The 15,852-nt window shown below is 38.4% G+C and overlaps 1 protein-coding gene across 3 annotated transcripts in view; it reads left to right on the top strand.

The window, feature by feature from the left end:
- Positions 1–15,852, top strand: part of DPP6 (dipeptidyl peptidase like 6) — a 1,325,443-nt gene that overhangs the window by 1,161,564 nt on the left and 148,027 nt on the right. For all 3 annotated transcript variants that reach the window (XM_072652136.1, XM_072652135.1, XM_072652137.1), the window contains exon 11: positions 15,623–15,746. In XM_072652136.1, coding sequence (XP_072508237.1) covers positions 15,623–15,746 — 124 coding nt within the window. The remainder of the gene's footprint in view (positions 1–15,622; positions 15,747–15,852) is intronic.

Raw genomic sequence — 15,852 nt, 5'->3', positions numbered from 1 at the left:
AAGACAACAGCAGCATATCAGAAAGATTATACATAGATGACTCCTCCATTCAGTCTTCTCTTGTTACTTCATCCTTCTTTAATATGCAACTCATATTTTCTGCATCACACAGTGAACCACCTAATTTTAAATACCTTGCGTTGTTCTCATAAGGTTCGTACTCATTAGTCTTGAATCTCTACATTAGATCATATATTCCTTAAAGGCAAGAACCAGGCCTTATACTGATTATTTAAAATAAATTATATTAATATTTTTAACACCTTTCCCCCTCCCAGAGATTTATCCTATATAATAAAGATTTCTTTAAAAGAAAGAGGAAGACAGAAAGGAAAAAAAAGAACTGTCAAAACATTTTTAAAAAAAGATAATACATGAAAAGTTCCACATTTTCTGCAAAGTAGTGTACGCTGATTTCTCATGCAACAAATTGTAAGTCCATAGTACATGTTCAGCACATACAGATTGTTGAATTTATTGATGATAGCCAGGCTAAACATTTTTGCTTTCACAGCCTATCATCCAACCCTTGCTGCTTCTTTCTTACTTAAAGCTGCCTCCAACTTGGCCACTTCGCCATCAGCCTCTCTATTAAAGAGGGGCTAAGAAGAAATGAAAATCATTTTAGCTATTTTGTGAACTGCTAATATGCTGGTGAGATACATATGTGACAAGCTGAGGGTAGAGCTGAGGGTCAAAACCATTGCTGTAAATTAGATTTGTTATCTTTTTATTATGTTTTGATTATTATAAAGTTCACCCAAAGCTATAGCTGTATAGGAATAAGAATACTGAAATGGCGTTCCCTGTTAAAAACTAATAATTTTAAAAGCAGCAACTGTTTGATACCCTACTTTGGACCAATGGGGACAATGTGCCACTTTGGGTACAATGGATAGAGTGCTGGGCCAGGAGTCAGGAAATCTTGAGTTCAAGTTTGACCTCAGATACTTACTAGCTGTGTCGATTTAACCTTATTTGCCTCAGTTTCCTCACCTGTAAAAAAAAGAAAAGAAAAGAAATCCAAACCACTCCATTATCTTTGCCAGGAAAACCCCAAAGGGTCATGAAGAGTATGATGCTACAAACTCTCAGCATCACAACTAAAATGCATGAGTACCCCCCATTTGGGTCATGGGTTAGGTGCCTCCTCATTACACTTAGATTTTCCTAAAAATAACAAATTAACTTGATGGCCCTTAATTTCTGTAGGATTAAAGAGGCTGATTGATCACTGCCTAAACTCACTTGAGCAGTTTTATCAAGGATGGTCCAGATGCATTCTAAAAACAATTTCTTTCTAGAGGGGGTCTTTTCATATACTGGTAATTTCTATAGGTCACTAGATATCCCCAAAGGAGTGTTAGAAGCTTAAAGGTTTTAACTTGGCTTTCAAAAACCTCTACAATCTGGAACCACCATCAGTTTCCAGATTTACAATTCCTTTCCAGTACATCTATACCCCCAGTCACATTGGACTACTCACTGTTCTTCCAAACATACTCTGTGCTCTTTCATATCTATTCCTCTGCAGATCGATAGATAGACAATCAGACAGAGAGGAAACATTAAGTACTTTCTATGTGCCAGGTACTTCAATAAGCTCTAGAGATAGAAATATAAGCAAAGAATTTGTGTCCTTTCCTATGCCTAGCATAACCCTCTTTCTTCTTTACTTATTAAATAGTCCTGTCCTTTAAAGCTTCAGTGCCACTGCCTCTCTAAGGGCTTCCCTGATTCAACCAGTAAGCAATGATTTCATTCTCAAGATCTTTTAAAATTCTCTAATGTACTTCTCATGTAATATTGTATATTCCCATAGTTCCCTATGTTTGGGTCTTCCCTTTACTAAAATGTAAGCTCCGTAAGGTCAGACATCAGCATACCTTATCTAAACTGTGTACCTCACTCAATACAGTAGGTGCTTAATTAATGCTGGGTGGAGAAATTGATGCATTTGAGACATTGTACAAGATTGGGGAGGGTCTTGAACTTCTTGGTGTTCCTTAGATCATCTAACATATAAATTGTTGCCATTTTGTAAGGCTAATCAGCATTTGTTTCAGATGCCATTTTGTGTCTTGGATTGTTGGCTCCTGATGAATCTGTTCAGAAGAATTTTTCTTCCAGTAGTGTTAATTCAAGCTAGTAAGTGTAAGAGAAGGGCTCTCTTTCTACATGACATTGTTTTCCACTTCGCTTGTATTGAAATGGAATTACAGTGGTGCATATAACGTATAGTTCAATGGTCTACTGAATGAAGTGAGGGTGGCAGTGGTAGTGAGAAAAAAGTCTTCTCTACTACCATCACCACTAACAAACCCTCTCTTCTTTCTCCCACCTAATCTGCTAGTTCTGCTTGCTACCCAAAACCTAGGCTGGATGAAAAATGTAACATATTATTTTCCACTGAGGAAATTGAATTTATGATAATGTTCTTCAAGCAGCAGTTTTCCCTCAATGCACATCAACTTTCCCTTTTGTGGTGATGAATTTGCCTATGACATTTCTATGCAATGCAATCAAAGACCTTTGCTCTCAGAACATGCACTGTTATTGATATCCAGGGAAAAAATCAACAGTGTAGTAGAGGAAGTAGATTTCTGTTGTGTTGCCATTTTGTCCAAATGCCCTTAGTCAGGGGCTAGATTTTGGATAGGAAATGATGACTTCAATTTTGACTTTGCTGTATCTATGGGCCCTTCAGGTAAAGATGTCCAACAAGCACAGTTGCAAATGTGAAATTGGAGCTCATGATTAGAGTTCAGGGCTGAAGATACATACTCTTAGCAGCTATCTGCATAGTGGCGATAATTGAAGTAATAGAAATAGTTAATATTTACAAGAGAAAGGAGTTTGTTCTAGAGGCAGTAAGAAACCTTTGAATGATTTTGAGTAGGTAAGTAAAATGATCAGATTTGTGCAGAGAGAAGATAAATCTGACAAGAGTATGAAGGATATGTTGGTGGGGGAAAGAGATTGTGGAATAACTTGAAAAAGCTAGAGGTAATTTCTGACTGTTCATATCACTGGCTGAGCAGAACTTTTGTTCTATTTGCCTTTTCTTCCCAACACGTTTGTAAGAACCCTTTCCTTTCCTTTTCCTTTCCTTTCCTTTCCCAAAATCTTAAAGCTATTGTACTCTAAAGCTCATACATTGTTAGATCTTGGAGTCCCAAGAAATGACAAGGCCAACTTAATACTAGCGAGGCACAGGACTTTATATGTATTTTATAGCAAACAAATGAACTAATTAAAATTGATAGACCATTCTCCAGAAAAAGTTATTGTGTGATCATTTCTATGTCCCTCGGAGGGATTATTTGAAATCACTTCATCTCCCAGTTGGGCTCAATTTTACACTATCACTCCTCCTGGTAATAAACTCCATAAACCTATTCTCCTGGAGGGCAAGGATTGTCTAACTTTTACATTTCATCCCCAGCACCTAGCATAATGCTTGATACATAATAGACAAAAAATGTTTTTTATTGATTGATAATGGCAGGAACAGCAGCTTATTTGTCATAGATTAGTTTCACTCCTAAGTCCCTGTGTTGAACATATTAGTTGAATGAATGAGAATGAAAATAGTAGATAACTAAACTGCTTTAGAAAAATCTCATTTCGTCCTGTATAGATTCTTCTCACTCCATGGTATTTTGATACCATCTTTTTTTTTTTTTAATGCAAGAATTGTGCTTTTCAAAATACCTTCTTCTACTTATCCTTTGTTCTGATCCAAATCTTATTCTTCCTTCTAGATCCATTTTCAGTTTTACTTCCTTGGGGAAGCAATCTCTGCTAAATCCTAGCCCACAAAATTCTGAAAGGAGTCATTAGTGGTTCAGGGTCACCTGTAAAGGAAGATTTAAGTGGAGTGCCTCCAGGATAGCTACTATTTTACATCTGTACAAATGGCTCAAATAAAGCCACAAATCACGTGATTGTCAGGCTTTCAAATGACACAAAAGTTAAAGAAATAACTAACCTAGTGGATGACAGTCAGGATCTCAAAAGATCTTGTCTAGATTCACATTGGCCCAAATCTAAGATAAACTTTAATAGAGAAAAATCTAATTTAATAGGTATCAAATCTAAGGTGAAATTTAATAGGCGGTCTTGAGAGGCAACATGAAATAGTAGATAAAGGACTGTCTAGAGTCAAGAAGACCTAGATTTAAAGTCTTACCTCTGACACATATTAACTATGTAACTAAGGCAAAAATCACTTCAACCTCTCAGAGATAAGTTGCTGATCTTCATTGATTAAGGGAATTTTCACACCAGGAGTTCTCTACAAGTGAAGTCACAGGTCTGGACAAAAAAAATGTAAATCTTAAAGTTGGGGCGGGGGAGGGTAATCAATTTCACCAGTTAACAGAGAAGTGTTGCTAGATGTCTGAAACAATGTGCTAGTTTTAGGAGCTGACTGTTCAACATGAGACAAAAGTGTATTACAGTAGGCAATATAGCTAATGAAATCTTAGGCAGCATGAATAAAGGTGGTAGCCCCTGCTAGGAAAGTTAGAGTATCACTGAACTCTGCCCTGGCCAGATTGCATCTGGAGTGTTAATTTCATTTAGAATGAATGCCATATGCTAGAGAGGCCAGTGACGTGCTGGAAAATGTCCAAAAGACAATAAAGATAGTCAATAAAATAATACACCTTTATTGAGTGCCTACTATGTGACAGGCGCAGGGCATACCAAGATAAAAGAAAAGAAAAGAAACAGCTCCTTCTCCCCTGGAATTTGCATTGTATCAGGAGAGGTAACATGTACATACGTAAGGATGTATAGAATGTACACAATAAGATGTTCATACAAAGTGTTTAGGAAGGAAACTTGCAGTTGAGATCAAGAATGGCCTTTTGTGAAAGATGTTCTTTCTCCTGAGCCTTGAAAGCAGTGAGAGCAACATGACTAGTGTGGAAATATGTTTATTATGATTGTATATGTATGGCCTGTATTGGATTACTTGCTGCCTTGGGGAGGGCAAGGGTTGGAGGGGACAGAGAAAGAAATTGGAGTTCAAAGCCTAATAAAATTGAATGTTGAAAACTATCTTTGCACATAACTGGAAAAAATAAAATACCATTAAGTGGAAGAAAAAAAAAAGCAGTGACAAATTCTATGGGGTTGATTTGAGGAAAAAGCATGTGCCTGGCATGCAGAGAAGCTAGTGCAGAGCTACCAAGATGGCGTCGTGCTTGGGACTGTCCACCCTGACCAAACGACCAAAGAGTCACAGAGGTCATGTAACTGCCTATGAATTCTAAACAAAAAACCAAAACTACCCTACAGAGAGCTCACAGAAGCAGTGCTCTGACTGCCAGCTCTGAAAAAGAAAATAAATCACCAGAGAGGCAAGCAGACATAGAACTGCCGTTAACTCTAAAAAACCCAGAGAGCTCACAGGTTATCACAACCACAGTCGATTCTGAAAATAAAATAAAAGAAAATAAGACCAAAGAGCTAACAATGGTTATAAGCAAAAAGCTTTCTTTATCTCATTGGAGGAGAGAAACTAGATACATCTTTACCAATGACTCAAATGAAGCCAGAAATAGCACAATTGTCAGATTTTCAAATGACACAAAAGTTTAAAGAAATAGCTAACCCAGTGGATGACAGTCAGGATCTGAAAAGATCTTATTTGTCTAGGTTCACATTGGCCGAAATCTGATAAATTGTAATAGGGAAAAGCCTAATTTAATAGGCATCAGATCTAAGATGAAATTTAATAGGCCATCTTGACAAGCCAGTGGGGTGGGGAGCCCTTTGCCCGTTTGAGTGTGGACAAATCTTAGTACTTATACATATGGCTATGCAAGTCAGCTGTAGCCCTGACAGTGAGGGATAACAGTAACTAAGAGACAGATTTGGTTTATAGAAGGGCTTCGTGACCAGAAACAATTCTGGGATTTTTCTGCGGCTGAGATCATCCACAGGGTGACCGCAAAGGATTGTTGTTATGCTGAGCTCAGGGCACAACTTGCTTGCTGGACCTTTGCTCTGAAGAACAGGGTGTCTCCTAATAGTAAAAAGAGGAGTAAAAAGACAGGGGTGGTCTTGGCATGGGGATCCTGACAGGATGATGAAGAGCCTAGAATGTGCATGCAAGTGGGTCAAAGGAACTGAAGGTGTTCAGTCTAGAGGAGAAAAGACCGAAGAAGGATGTGATCACTCTCTTCAAGTATTTGAAAGGCTGTTGTGTGGAAGAGAGATTCGACCTGTCCTTCTTGGCTCCAGAGAATAGAGCCAGAAGTTGTCCAGGAGAAGCTTTAAGGACAATGTCAAGAAAACATTTGACTTTAGAGCAGTCCAAAATGAAATGGGCTGGAAGCAGTGAGTTCTTTCACACTGAAAAGCTTCAAGTCAATGCTGGATGACTTTTTCTTAGGTGTACAGTTATCACTTCCACATCTTGGGGATTGGAAAATCTGCATAAAGTTTTTTGGCCTTCCCTTCTTACTAAAGAAGTCTGATTTTTTTTCTTGGGGGGTGGTATGTTTACAGAAGATTTGGGCTGATAGTATACAATACTAGTATTTTATGTATTTCTGAATTTCTAAACTTTTCTGTGTCATGATGACCTTCATTTGCAACTTCTACAAAACTCTCCCAAAAATTCCCATTTATTTTTTTCTGCTGACCCGTGATATATCAAAACCAAGGAGGGGAAAGTCATGATGTGCAAGGGATAACTATTATAGAGGGTCTCTTTGTTCAGGGTAATTTGATTAAAGACTCTCTGATGGGTCTTCTAACTCTGAGAGTCTGTTTTTCTGTGATTTTTTAAAATCTGTGTATGGGTTTTCCAGGGCTTCCCTTGTATCCTGGCCCTCACTGTTGCTGTCAGGGCTCTCTCCTCAGCAGAACTATAAAATAAGCTCTGAACACTATGAAAAACAGGAAATGTTTTTGTTTTCTGTCAACAAGCTCTCTAGGCCCTCCAGATAGACTCCTTTGCCCTCAAATATACAATTCTTAAGGGAAAGAGGGTCTTTTCCTCCCACGTTAAATTAGACCTTTTTCATTTTCTCTTTTCTCTCCCCATCCTTCAGGGGGGAAAAAGGAAAAAGAACCAATAAAGGTGTATTTTCCTGACTTGTGTTAACTCTCCTTGAAAATCCTTTGGAGTATGTGTTTTTCTGCTTTCTGCCTTGGGGTATCTACCCTGGAATCCTGGGAGAATCTTGTTCCTTGATATTCCAACTCTGCCCTTGCCAGCTGATAGTCCACATTCCACTGAAAGCAACTTTATTAGAAATAGAACAAGAAGGAGATAAAACCCAACAGGTGGCTTACTATGGCCCCTAGTCTCTACTACAATAAACGATTCCTCTGGGAGTCACAATTGCCAAGTGGGTAGGACTGTATACTGCTAAAGGACTGGCTGCTTTGGGGAAGATGGGATGGGGGAGAGGGAGGCTGAAAGTGCAACCATTTGGAAGAATGTTCTCAGGACGATTGGATTGATGCTATCCAAATTGGACACGCTGACTCCAAACCCCAATCTCTCCTCACCCTCAGTAGTACTCTGTGAGAGACATTGTACTTTCCTCTTTTTTTATATAACCAGTGCTAATGTTTCTCACTAACTTATTATTTCTTCAATCACTCCTCCAACAAACATTTCTAAGCACTATTATAGGACATTTAATGAAGGTATTGCTCAGCATTTGTCTTGGTGTATAAATATGATTTGTTTCTACCAAGGACAGTGTTTCTGATCTCCTCAGTATCATGGACCATGTCTCTTTAATTCAGTTTTGCCTAATGTCTAACTTAGATTCCCTTTCTCATTCCTCCTGAACTGCACCCCCCCCCACACACACACACACATTCTGTCTGTGTATCTATCTCTCTGTCTTTCAGTGTTTCTATCTGTCCCTCCTGTCTGCCTTTTTCTCTCTCTCCCTCCTTCTGTCTGCCCTAATATCTCTCTCCCCCCTTCTTTCTAGCTTCCTCTTCCTCTCCTCTTCTTTCCCTTCTCTCTTCTTCACTCTCCTTCCCTTCTTTCTCCCTCCCTTCCCCTTTACCCCCTTCTCCATTCCCCTATCTCCTCCATCACTGTCTCCCCTTCCAGGTCTATGATACTCAAGGGTCAACTGTCCATCTTAATCCATAGCTCATTCCCAATGAATCTCCCTTGCCCGAACCAGAATAAATCATGTGAGATCATAATGAAGCTAAGGACATTGTCTTAAGGCAGAATGCAAGGTCAGTAAGGAGGAGTTAAATAAAGCATCAGGCACTCTCACCACCCATTTCCCAAGGCTCTCAGCTCTGCAGCTGGCTCCTGGGATGCAGGCCTAGTCTCATTTTCTGTCCCTGCTAAACAGGAGCAGCATATTTTGTCCTTTATCCCAGAGAGCTGGATTAGCATACACAGCTTCGGCTGTACCGAGTGACCCTGATCGTTTGGCACAGGAACCTGCCAGACATCAAGACTGTAGGCTGTTAAGCTGTTCTGAGAATGTCTCTTGTCTCCTTGGCCTTCAGACAAACAGGATGCCAAGCCGCTCATTCCCAGCCATTATTTTTTCCCTATCTTCTCCACCTGCCCCAGGATTCTTTAACCCTACACCTTCTTTTACTTTCCATCCAATGGTGTGTGTACCAAATGCTCCTGACTTATGTGGCTCCCAAAGAGAACATGAAACTGAATCTCCAGTCCTTTAAAGAGATATTTGTAATAATAATGATTTGTAGTAATAATGATGGGATGATAATTTAACAACAATAGTGCATTTATTAAATGCTTACTGTGTGCCAGGTGGTATGCTAAGAGCTGGGAATAGAAGAGCAAAAAGTCTCTGCCCTTGAGAAATTGCCCTTCTCCCGAAGACAGCATATGAACAATTATGTGCCAACAACTATGTGCCAACGAGACACACTTAGGGTAATTAAGAGGTAATTTCACAGGGAAGGCACTAGCGTTAAAGGAGCCTGGGAAAGACTTCTTGCAGAAGGTGAAAATCCAGGTGAGATTTACAGGAAGCTTGGGCAAGCTAGGTGGTACCACGGATAACCACCTGGGCTTAGAGTCACAACCACCTGGGTTCAAATCTGGCCTCAGACATTTCATAGCTGTAGGACGCTGGGCAAGTCACTTAACCCTGTTTGCCTCACTTTTCTGCTCTGTAAAATGAACTGAAGAGAGAAATGGCAAACCACTCCAGTATCTCTGCCACGAAAATCCCGAATGAGGAGCTGAAACAATTAAACAACAAAAGGGAAGCTGAGAAGAGGATAGAAAGTATTCCAAACACTGGGAGAGGAGTGGGAAGAGGGGAGGCAATAAAAGGTGGAATCTGGAAAATGTCTTGTTCAATGAGTAGCAAGGAGACCAGTGTCACCAGATCATATAGTGCATGGAGGAGAAGGGATAAGCATTTAATCAGTGCCTGCTCTCTGTTAGGTGCATTGCTAAGCTCTTGACAGATACCTCATTTGATCCTCATAACAACCTTAGGAGGTAAGTGCTGCTTTTATCCCCATTTTACAATTGAGGAAACAGAGGTTAAATGGCTTGCCCAGGGTCACACAATTAGTAAGTATGTCAGGGCAGATTTGAACTCAAGTCTTGCTGATTCCAGGCCCAATGCTGTATTCGTTGCTTTATCTAGCTACCATTGGAGTAAAGTATAAACAGATTGGAAAAATAGGAAGGGGCCAAATGACGAAGGGCATTAAAAGCCATATGAAGGATTAGGTATTTGGTCACAGGAGTATGAAGGAGTCTCCAGAGTTTATTGATTAGGGGGATGCTTTGGGAAGCTGAGTAGAGAATAGTCTTTAAAGCCCTGTGTGACTTGTTAGTTTAATGCAGCCCACATTTTTTCCTCTTACCTTTGTTTACATGAACTATCAGGCACAATTATAAGCAAATTTGTCTATATATCATTATTTCAAATTGTTTATTAGGGGGCTTTCAAAGTACATGTTGGTCTTAACATAATTATTAAAGCTCAAAAGGATTGATCTGAGGGATAAACACGAGGTTACCATTTTGAAGCAGAGTCCTTGTTATCGGAGACAAAAGAGAACGAGTTGAATTAAAACTCTTCAAATTTCAAGTTATTTCATTTAATTTTAAGAAATATCCAGATTTGTTTTAACCTCATCCATCAATATCAAGGCATCTAAACTCAGCTTAATGTACCTTTTCTAAAAGGTATAAACCTGCTCTCCAGCCTTTCCTGAGCATATGATCTGCATGTTTCAGATATCCTTGTGAGTTAGGGTTAGCTGCAGGCAAAGCAGTGAAGCAGGCAACACAACCAACTTTATGAAGGGCATACTATGTGTAGACACTTTCTTGCAACTGTGAAAGATACCAAACCTACCCAGGGTGATGTCCTTGCTGATACTATAATGAAATGAAAAAGGCCTAAGACTGCAGTTTTATGTTTCACAGCCAAGCACTTTAAACAGAGATAATAAAATGGTTATGATGACCATAAAAATGTTGTTAATGGGCACAGCTTACACCCTTTTACACACCCTTCATAAAAAAGCAAACAGTGGTGAGGTCTTTCCTGGAGGGGTTTGCTCACAGGGTATTCATAAGAACTTTATTACTGAGGAGAGAAGTATTGATCTACTGATTTCTCTATAGAATCTCTTACACACAGATTAGAATATTGGGACCAGGAAATATCAGTTAATCAATAAGCATTTATTAAGCACCTACTATATTCTAGGCACAGTACTCTGTCTTGGGGATACATATATAAAAAATGAGACAATGCTTGCCCTCAGGAAGGGAATTATTGTCGTTTTAATGTTGTTTGGTTTCCGTGAGGGTCATTCAGACAAAAAGGCATCATAAAAAACCATTAAGGGGACATTCTGACTGGATGTTTCAAATGAATGGAAACAGACATAGCTTTGTGCTGCTAAGCGCCATAGCTGTGGGCATGAGTGGATACTTAGTGAGGAGGAAGGGGAGTGCTCTCTCATTTTCTATCATAAACTGTCTCAGGAGTTTTCTCAAGCTGATTCCTTGGTTGGATGTTTCCCACCTGTCCCATCAGCATTTCCTCTTCCCTCCCCACCTCAGGTTTTTCCCAGCCTTGTTCCAAGATCTTCTCTTGTCTTTGTACTTTAAACTCCCAGGTTCAGTTCAGGACATCTTTTCCAGCACTCTAGACTGGCTGAATTTTGAATTGCTAGCTTTGTTCTTGACATAGCTTTGTTTACAAACTGGATCTAAATTTGGACCCCACGGTCACACCTGCCAGTGTCTTCTTTACCTTTAGGCCTGTGAACTGCTGCATACCTAATTAAGAAATGACAGAAATAGATTAAAATAAGAAGTCTTTAAAGAGGATCTAATTCTTTCTTTCCTTTGTTATTTTTTCTCTCAAGGTCACAAACATCTATAAATCTATTTACTGAAAGAGTAACCATTACCAACATAGTTTGGCAAGTCACCCTTTTAGACCCTGAAATAATATTTTTTTGCAGCCACCATGACCAAGCATACATATTCCATATTGATCTTTCCAAATAAACAAAAAAAGAACAGCACTGGGTCAGCCTCAGTTCCCTGTTTTTGATAGAAGCATCAAAGCCCCCCTTTGTGGAAGAGTTTAGTAGCTACTGACCTTCATAATATCTTCAGAAGTTAGTGTGTGCCTCTTATGATACCTGGGAGAAATAAATAACACCTTAGGCAACTAAACAGAATAGTGGAGAGAATACTAGACTTAGATGTGGAAGATCTGAATCCAAATTCTACCTCAAATACTTACTAGTGCTGTGATCCTGAGCAAGTCCTTCAGTCTCATTCTGCCTCAGTTTCCTTAACTTCTGCTTGACTCAGTTTCTTCCTCTGTAAAATAGGGACAGCAATAGCCCATGCCTCCCAAGGTTGTTGAAAAGAAAAACTTGTAAACTATTTTATAAAGCAGAAGCTTTAAACCTTAAAGCATTATAGAAATGTTAGGTATTATTATTTGATTTGTATTTTTATCATTGCTATTATTATGGATAGAAAGTAGAGCTCTGATTTCTATGAACTCCAATCTGAAGGAAAAAATGACTTGCTTAGGATCCCACAACCACCAGTTATCAAGAAGTTAGTCAGACCCAGACTTTCCTTGCTTAGGAACTAGCTCTTATAGTGGAGAGATCCCTGAGTTTGGAGTTAAGAAGACCTGAATTCAAATTTAGCCTCAACACTTCTGAGCCATGTGACACTGGCAAGTCACTTAATCTCTGTTTGCCTCAGTTTACTCATTTTTAAAATGAAGATAATAATAATTACCCCTACCTACCAAGATTGTTATGAGGATCAAATGAGATAACATTTGTAAAGCACTTGGCATAATGCCTGGCATAGGGTATGCCTTATAAAAATGTAAGTTAGAATAATACTAATGTTTGGAGGCAAAAAATCTGGGAAAGAAAATTATGAAGCAAATAGGTGCTCACACTTAATTATATAAGTTAGTGTGAAAGTTAAAACCAGAGTGTGTCTCTTTTAAATAATGCATTATTAAGCATCCCCACAACTAATTGATCTTGCTTAGTGTCTATTTACGTATAAGTTACTTTCGTTGTACAATTTCTGGTGATTCTTTTAATATCTGTAGCCCCATGCTAAACACAATGCCTTACACATAGCAAACACTTTAAAATGCTTTTTGTTTATTCTAGCTTTTGAGGCTATTATGTTGATTGATTGATTTTCAAATCTCCATCAAGATTCCTTGTCCATTCCCTCTTGTTCTTTTTTCCTCTTGTATGGTTGTTCTTATATGACTCGTTCTTTGTTCTTCTGGCTCTGATTTTTATGTTTATTTTTTGCTTTGCATTATTTCATAATATTCATTCTAGATTCCTTTATATTTCTCTACTTGTTAGTCTTATTTTCATTGTTCCATTTTTTCAGTATTCAGTATTTTCAGTATTCCATTACATTAATGTACCACAATGTATTTGACCATTTCTCTATTACTGGACATTTCAGCTGCCTCTAGTATTTTATAATTACAAATAATGCTGCTGTTAAAATCTTTGTACCTAAAACTGTCTTTTATTGTTTTTCTTAACACATTCATGGTACATTTTCCAGTAATAAAATTATTGGGTCAAAAAGGAATTGCTTTTGTAACTTTTACTATACACTGCCAGATTATTTTAGAAAAAGATACCACAAGTTTGCAATTCTACCAGCAATGAATGAGTGTTCCTGTTTCTTCATAACCCTGTTAGCATTTATTTTCATTGCTATTAAGTTGTTTTAATTTCCTAGGTATGATGTGGTACCTCAAAATTGTTTTAATATATATCTCTTTATTAGTAATGTTGAGCATTCCTTCAAGTAATATTTGTTTCTTCATTTGAAAAATATTTGCATGGATCTTCTGATCATTTATCCATTATGAATAAGGAGTTCCCTTTGTGAGTTTTTAAAATATATTTTAGAAATCAAATTTTCACATGTTATATTTGCCATGAATACTTATACACAATTTAGTCAAACAAAATTACTAACACTTCTCCCCATATTTAACAGATGAGAAACCTGATAGAGAAGGAAAGCAATTTGCCCAAGGTCACATAGCTGTTTGGTTGTATACCAGGGACTAGAATGCAGAGATGATTTCACTATGTTATCTAGATATTTAATATCTAAATCTCTATCTAAAATAGCTAAATATTCTATTTCCTGTTCTGTTATTCTGGATAATTTTTTAAAATATGCATACATTTCATTTAAATGTTCAGTTCTATACAGATGAATGAAATAGTTCCTGATAATTTCTTTTATTTCTTTTTCATTGTTTTCACTAAACTTTTCTCCTTTGAAATAAATGACACTGTCCTATCATCAATGATAGCTGAAGGGAATGATTGCTGGGACTTCAAAGGGAGATTTGCAGAAGAACCAGTCAGTACTGAAAGCCCTTTAATTTGAGACTTTAAGGGAAAAAGTCAAAAGATTTCATTGGTGATGCCCAAGGGAACATACAAAGGGAAGGTAGGAGAAACAAGGGAAGGATATTAAGGCATCATCAATCTCCTTAACAGGGGAAGCAGATGGTACCTCCAGAATAAGCAATAGCCAACAGCTGCAAAGTGAGGTAGGGAAGGAAGAAAATCGGTCAGATCTGAGCAAAACCCCAAAGTAGTTTCTCAGAGACATAGGGCCTAAGGGAAAAGGAAAGGTAGCTCTTCCCCCACCCAGTTTAATGCATAATGTCAATGCTATGAATGAATAAGTCCTTCACCTCTGGATGTCACTGGAAAGAGTGAGGGTGACTTTAAAGATGCAGCCAGTTCTGGCTACATAGCAAGTAGAAACAAGCCATTCACATCTGCGTGGTAGGCAAATACAGAATTCCTTCTCCCAGAAGCAAATTCCTAGCATCTCCCATATGGATGCCTCCATCTTAAGTAACCTGGGCATATGTCAAAGCCCTGTTAACATATGTATTTTTATTGCCATACTCAGGACTGTTATAACTGTTTCCTTAAAGTCCCTCCCGTCACACACAGAACCTCTTGTCTCTTTTCTCTCTACATTGTGGGTCTCTCCCAGGATTGTTATCTTCCTGGTTTTTCTTCTCAGAATTCTCAACTCCAAATTTAAATGTTACTACTTCTGTGAACTCTATGATAGACACTTCCTTAGTCTTTCTGACATTGTTCACTAACTGGAAAGCAAAGGAAATAACAGATGTCCTAAAGGTTATCCCTATACTTAGAATGGGTTTCCCCTTCCCCTGTGCCTCTTGGGATCCTTTGTCTTCTTAAACACTCAGCTTTAGGGCAACATCTCTCCTGATTCTCCCAATTACCAGTGCTTTACAACTAAATTATCTGCTATTTACTTTGTCTATAATGTGGATTGTTTCTCCGTTCCTGTTGTGTGTCCCATAGGACATAAGTTCTTGAGAGAAAAGAACTATTTTCCCCTTTTGGCTCCCAGCACCCAGGATAGTGCCTGACACAGATTAGGTGCCCAGTAAATGCTTAGAAGTTGATTGATTAGCAAGAAGCAAGAGAACAGGGCTTCCTTAGTCTAGAAACTTTTTTATGTTTTTTTTTTTTTTTTATGTTTAAAATAGTCTCTTGTTTTATCCAAGCCTGAATTTGCTCTAAGCTTTCTCTGATCTCTTATAGTATCTGGCCTTCCTCTCTCATTGCTTCTCAATACCAGGGCTCTCATCAAGTGCACTCATTGTCTATTATGGGAAAACCAAGTAAGCAGAACAAATCAGGTAGAAGCATATTACTCAAAAAGTTTGTTATATTTGTCCCCCTTTCAATTGAACTGTTTACAGAAGACTTGAAGGAACTTGCACATTTGCCTCCTTCTTTCAACAAGCATTGGTTATCTCTGGGTAACTCTAAAGAGCATCACATCAACAAATTAAAGATATTTTCAGACATACAAATAGCCCAATCACACATCAAAGCAATAAAGTAATAAATGTGTTTAGCATTGCAACAAGAATCTTATATGTCAGAATCCACCTGAGGGTCAATATCATTCTCTGGTTTTTAGATCTGCTGGCCAAAGCTACACTGTGACTGTTTTCTATGCAGCAATGGATGCATTCATTCCCATTAACTCTGAGAATTTTTATGCTTTCAGGGACTATTATATAACCATGGTGAAGTGGGCAACGAGTACCAAAGTAGCAGTGAATTGGCTCAACCGAGCCCAGAATGTATCTATCCTCACACTCTGTGATGCCACCACTGGAGTCTGCACAAAGGTAATAAGACTAGTTCAGCATTGATCATTTGCCATGGGCAGCTTATTAGAACCATGCTCAGAGTCATTTTGACCTAGGCATTCAAGTGAATCAATTGGTCAGTGTC

The sequence above is a fragment of the Notamacropus eugenii genome, chromosome 3 (assembly GCF_028372415.1).
Source record: "Notamacropus eugenii isolate mMacEug1 chromosome 3, mMacEug1.pri_v2, whole genome shotgun sequence".
Lineage (NCBI taxonomy): Eukaryota > Metazoa > Chordata > Mammalia > Diprotodontia > Macropodidae > Notamacropus > Notamacropus eugenii.
Note: the sequence above shows the minus strand (reverse complement) of the source record. Positions and strands in the feature narration are given on the sequence as shown.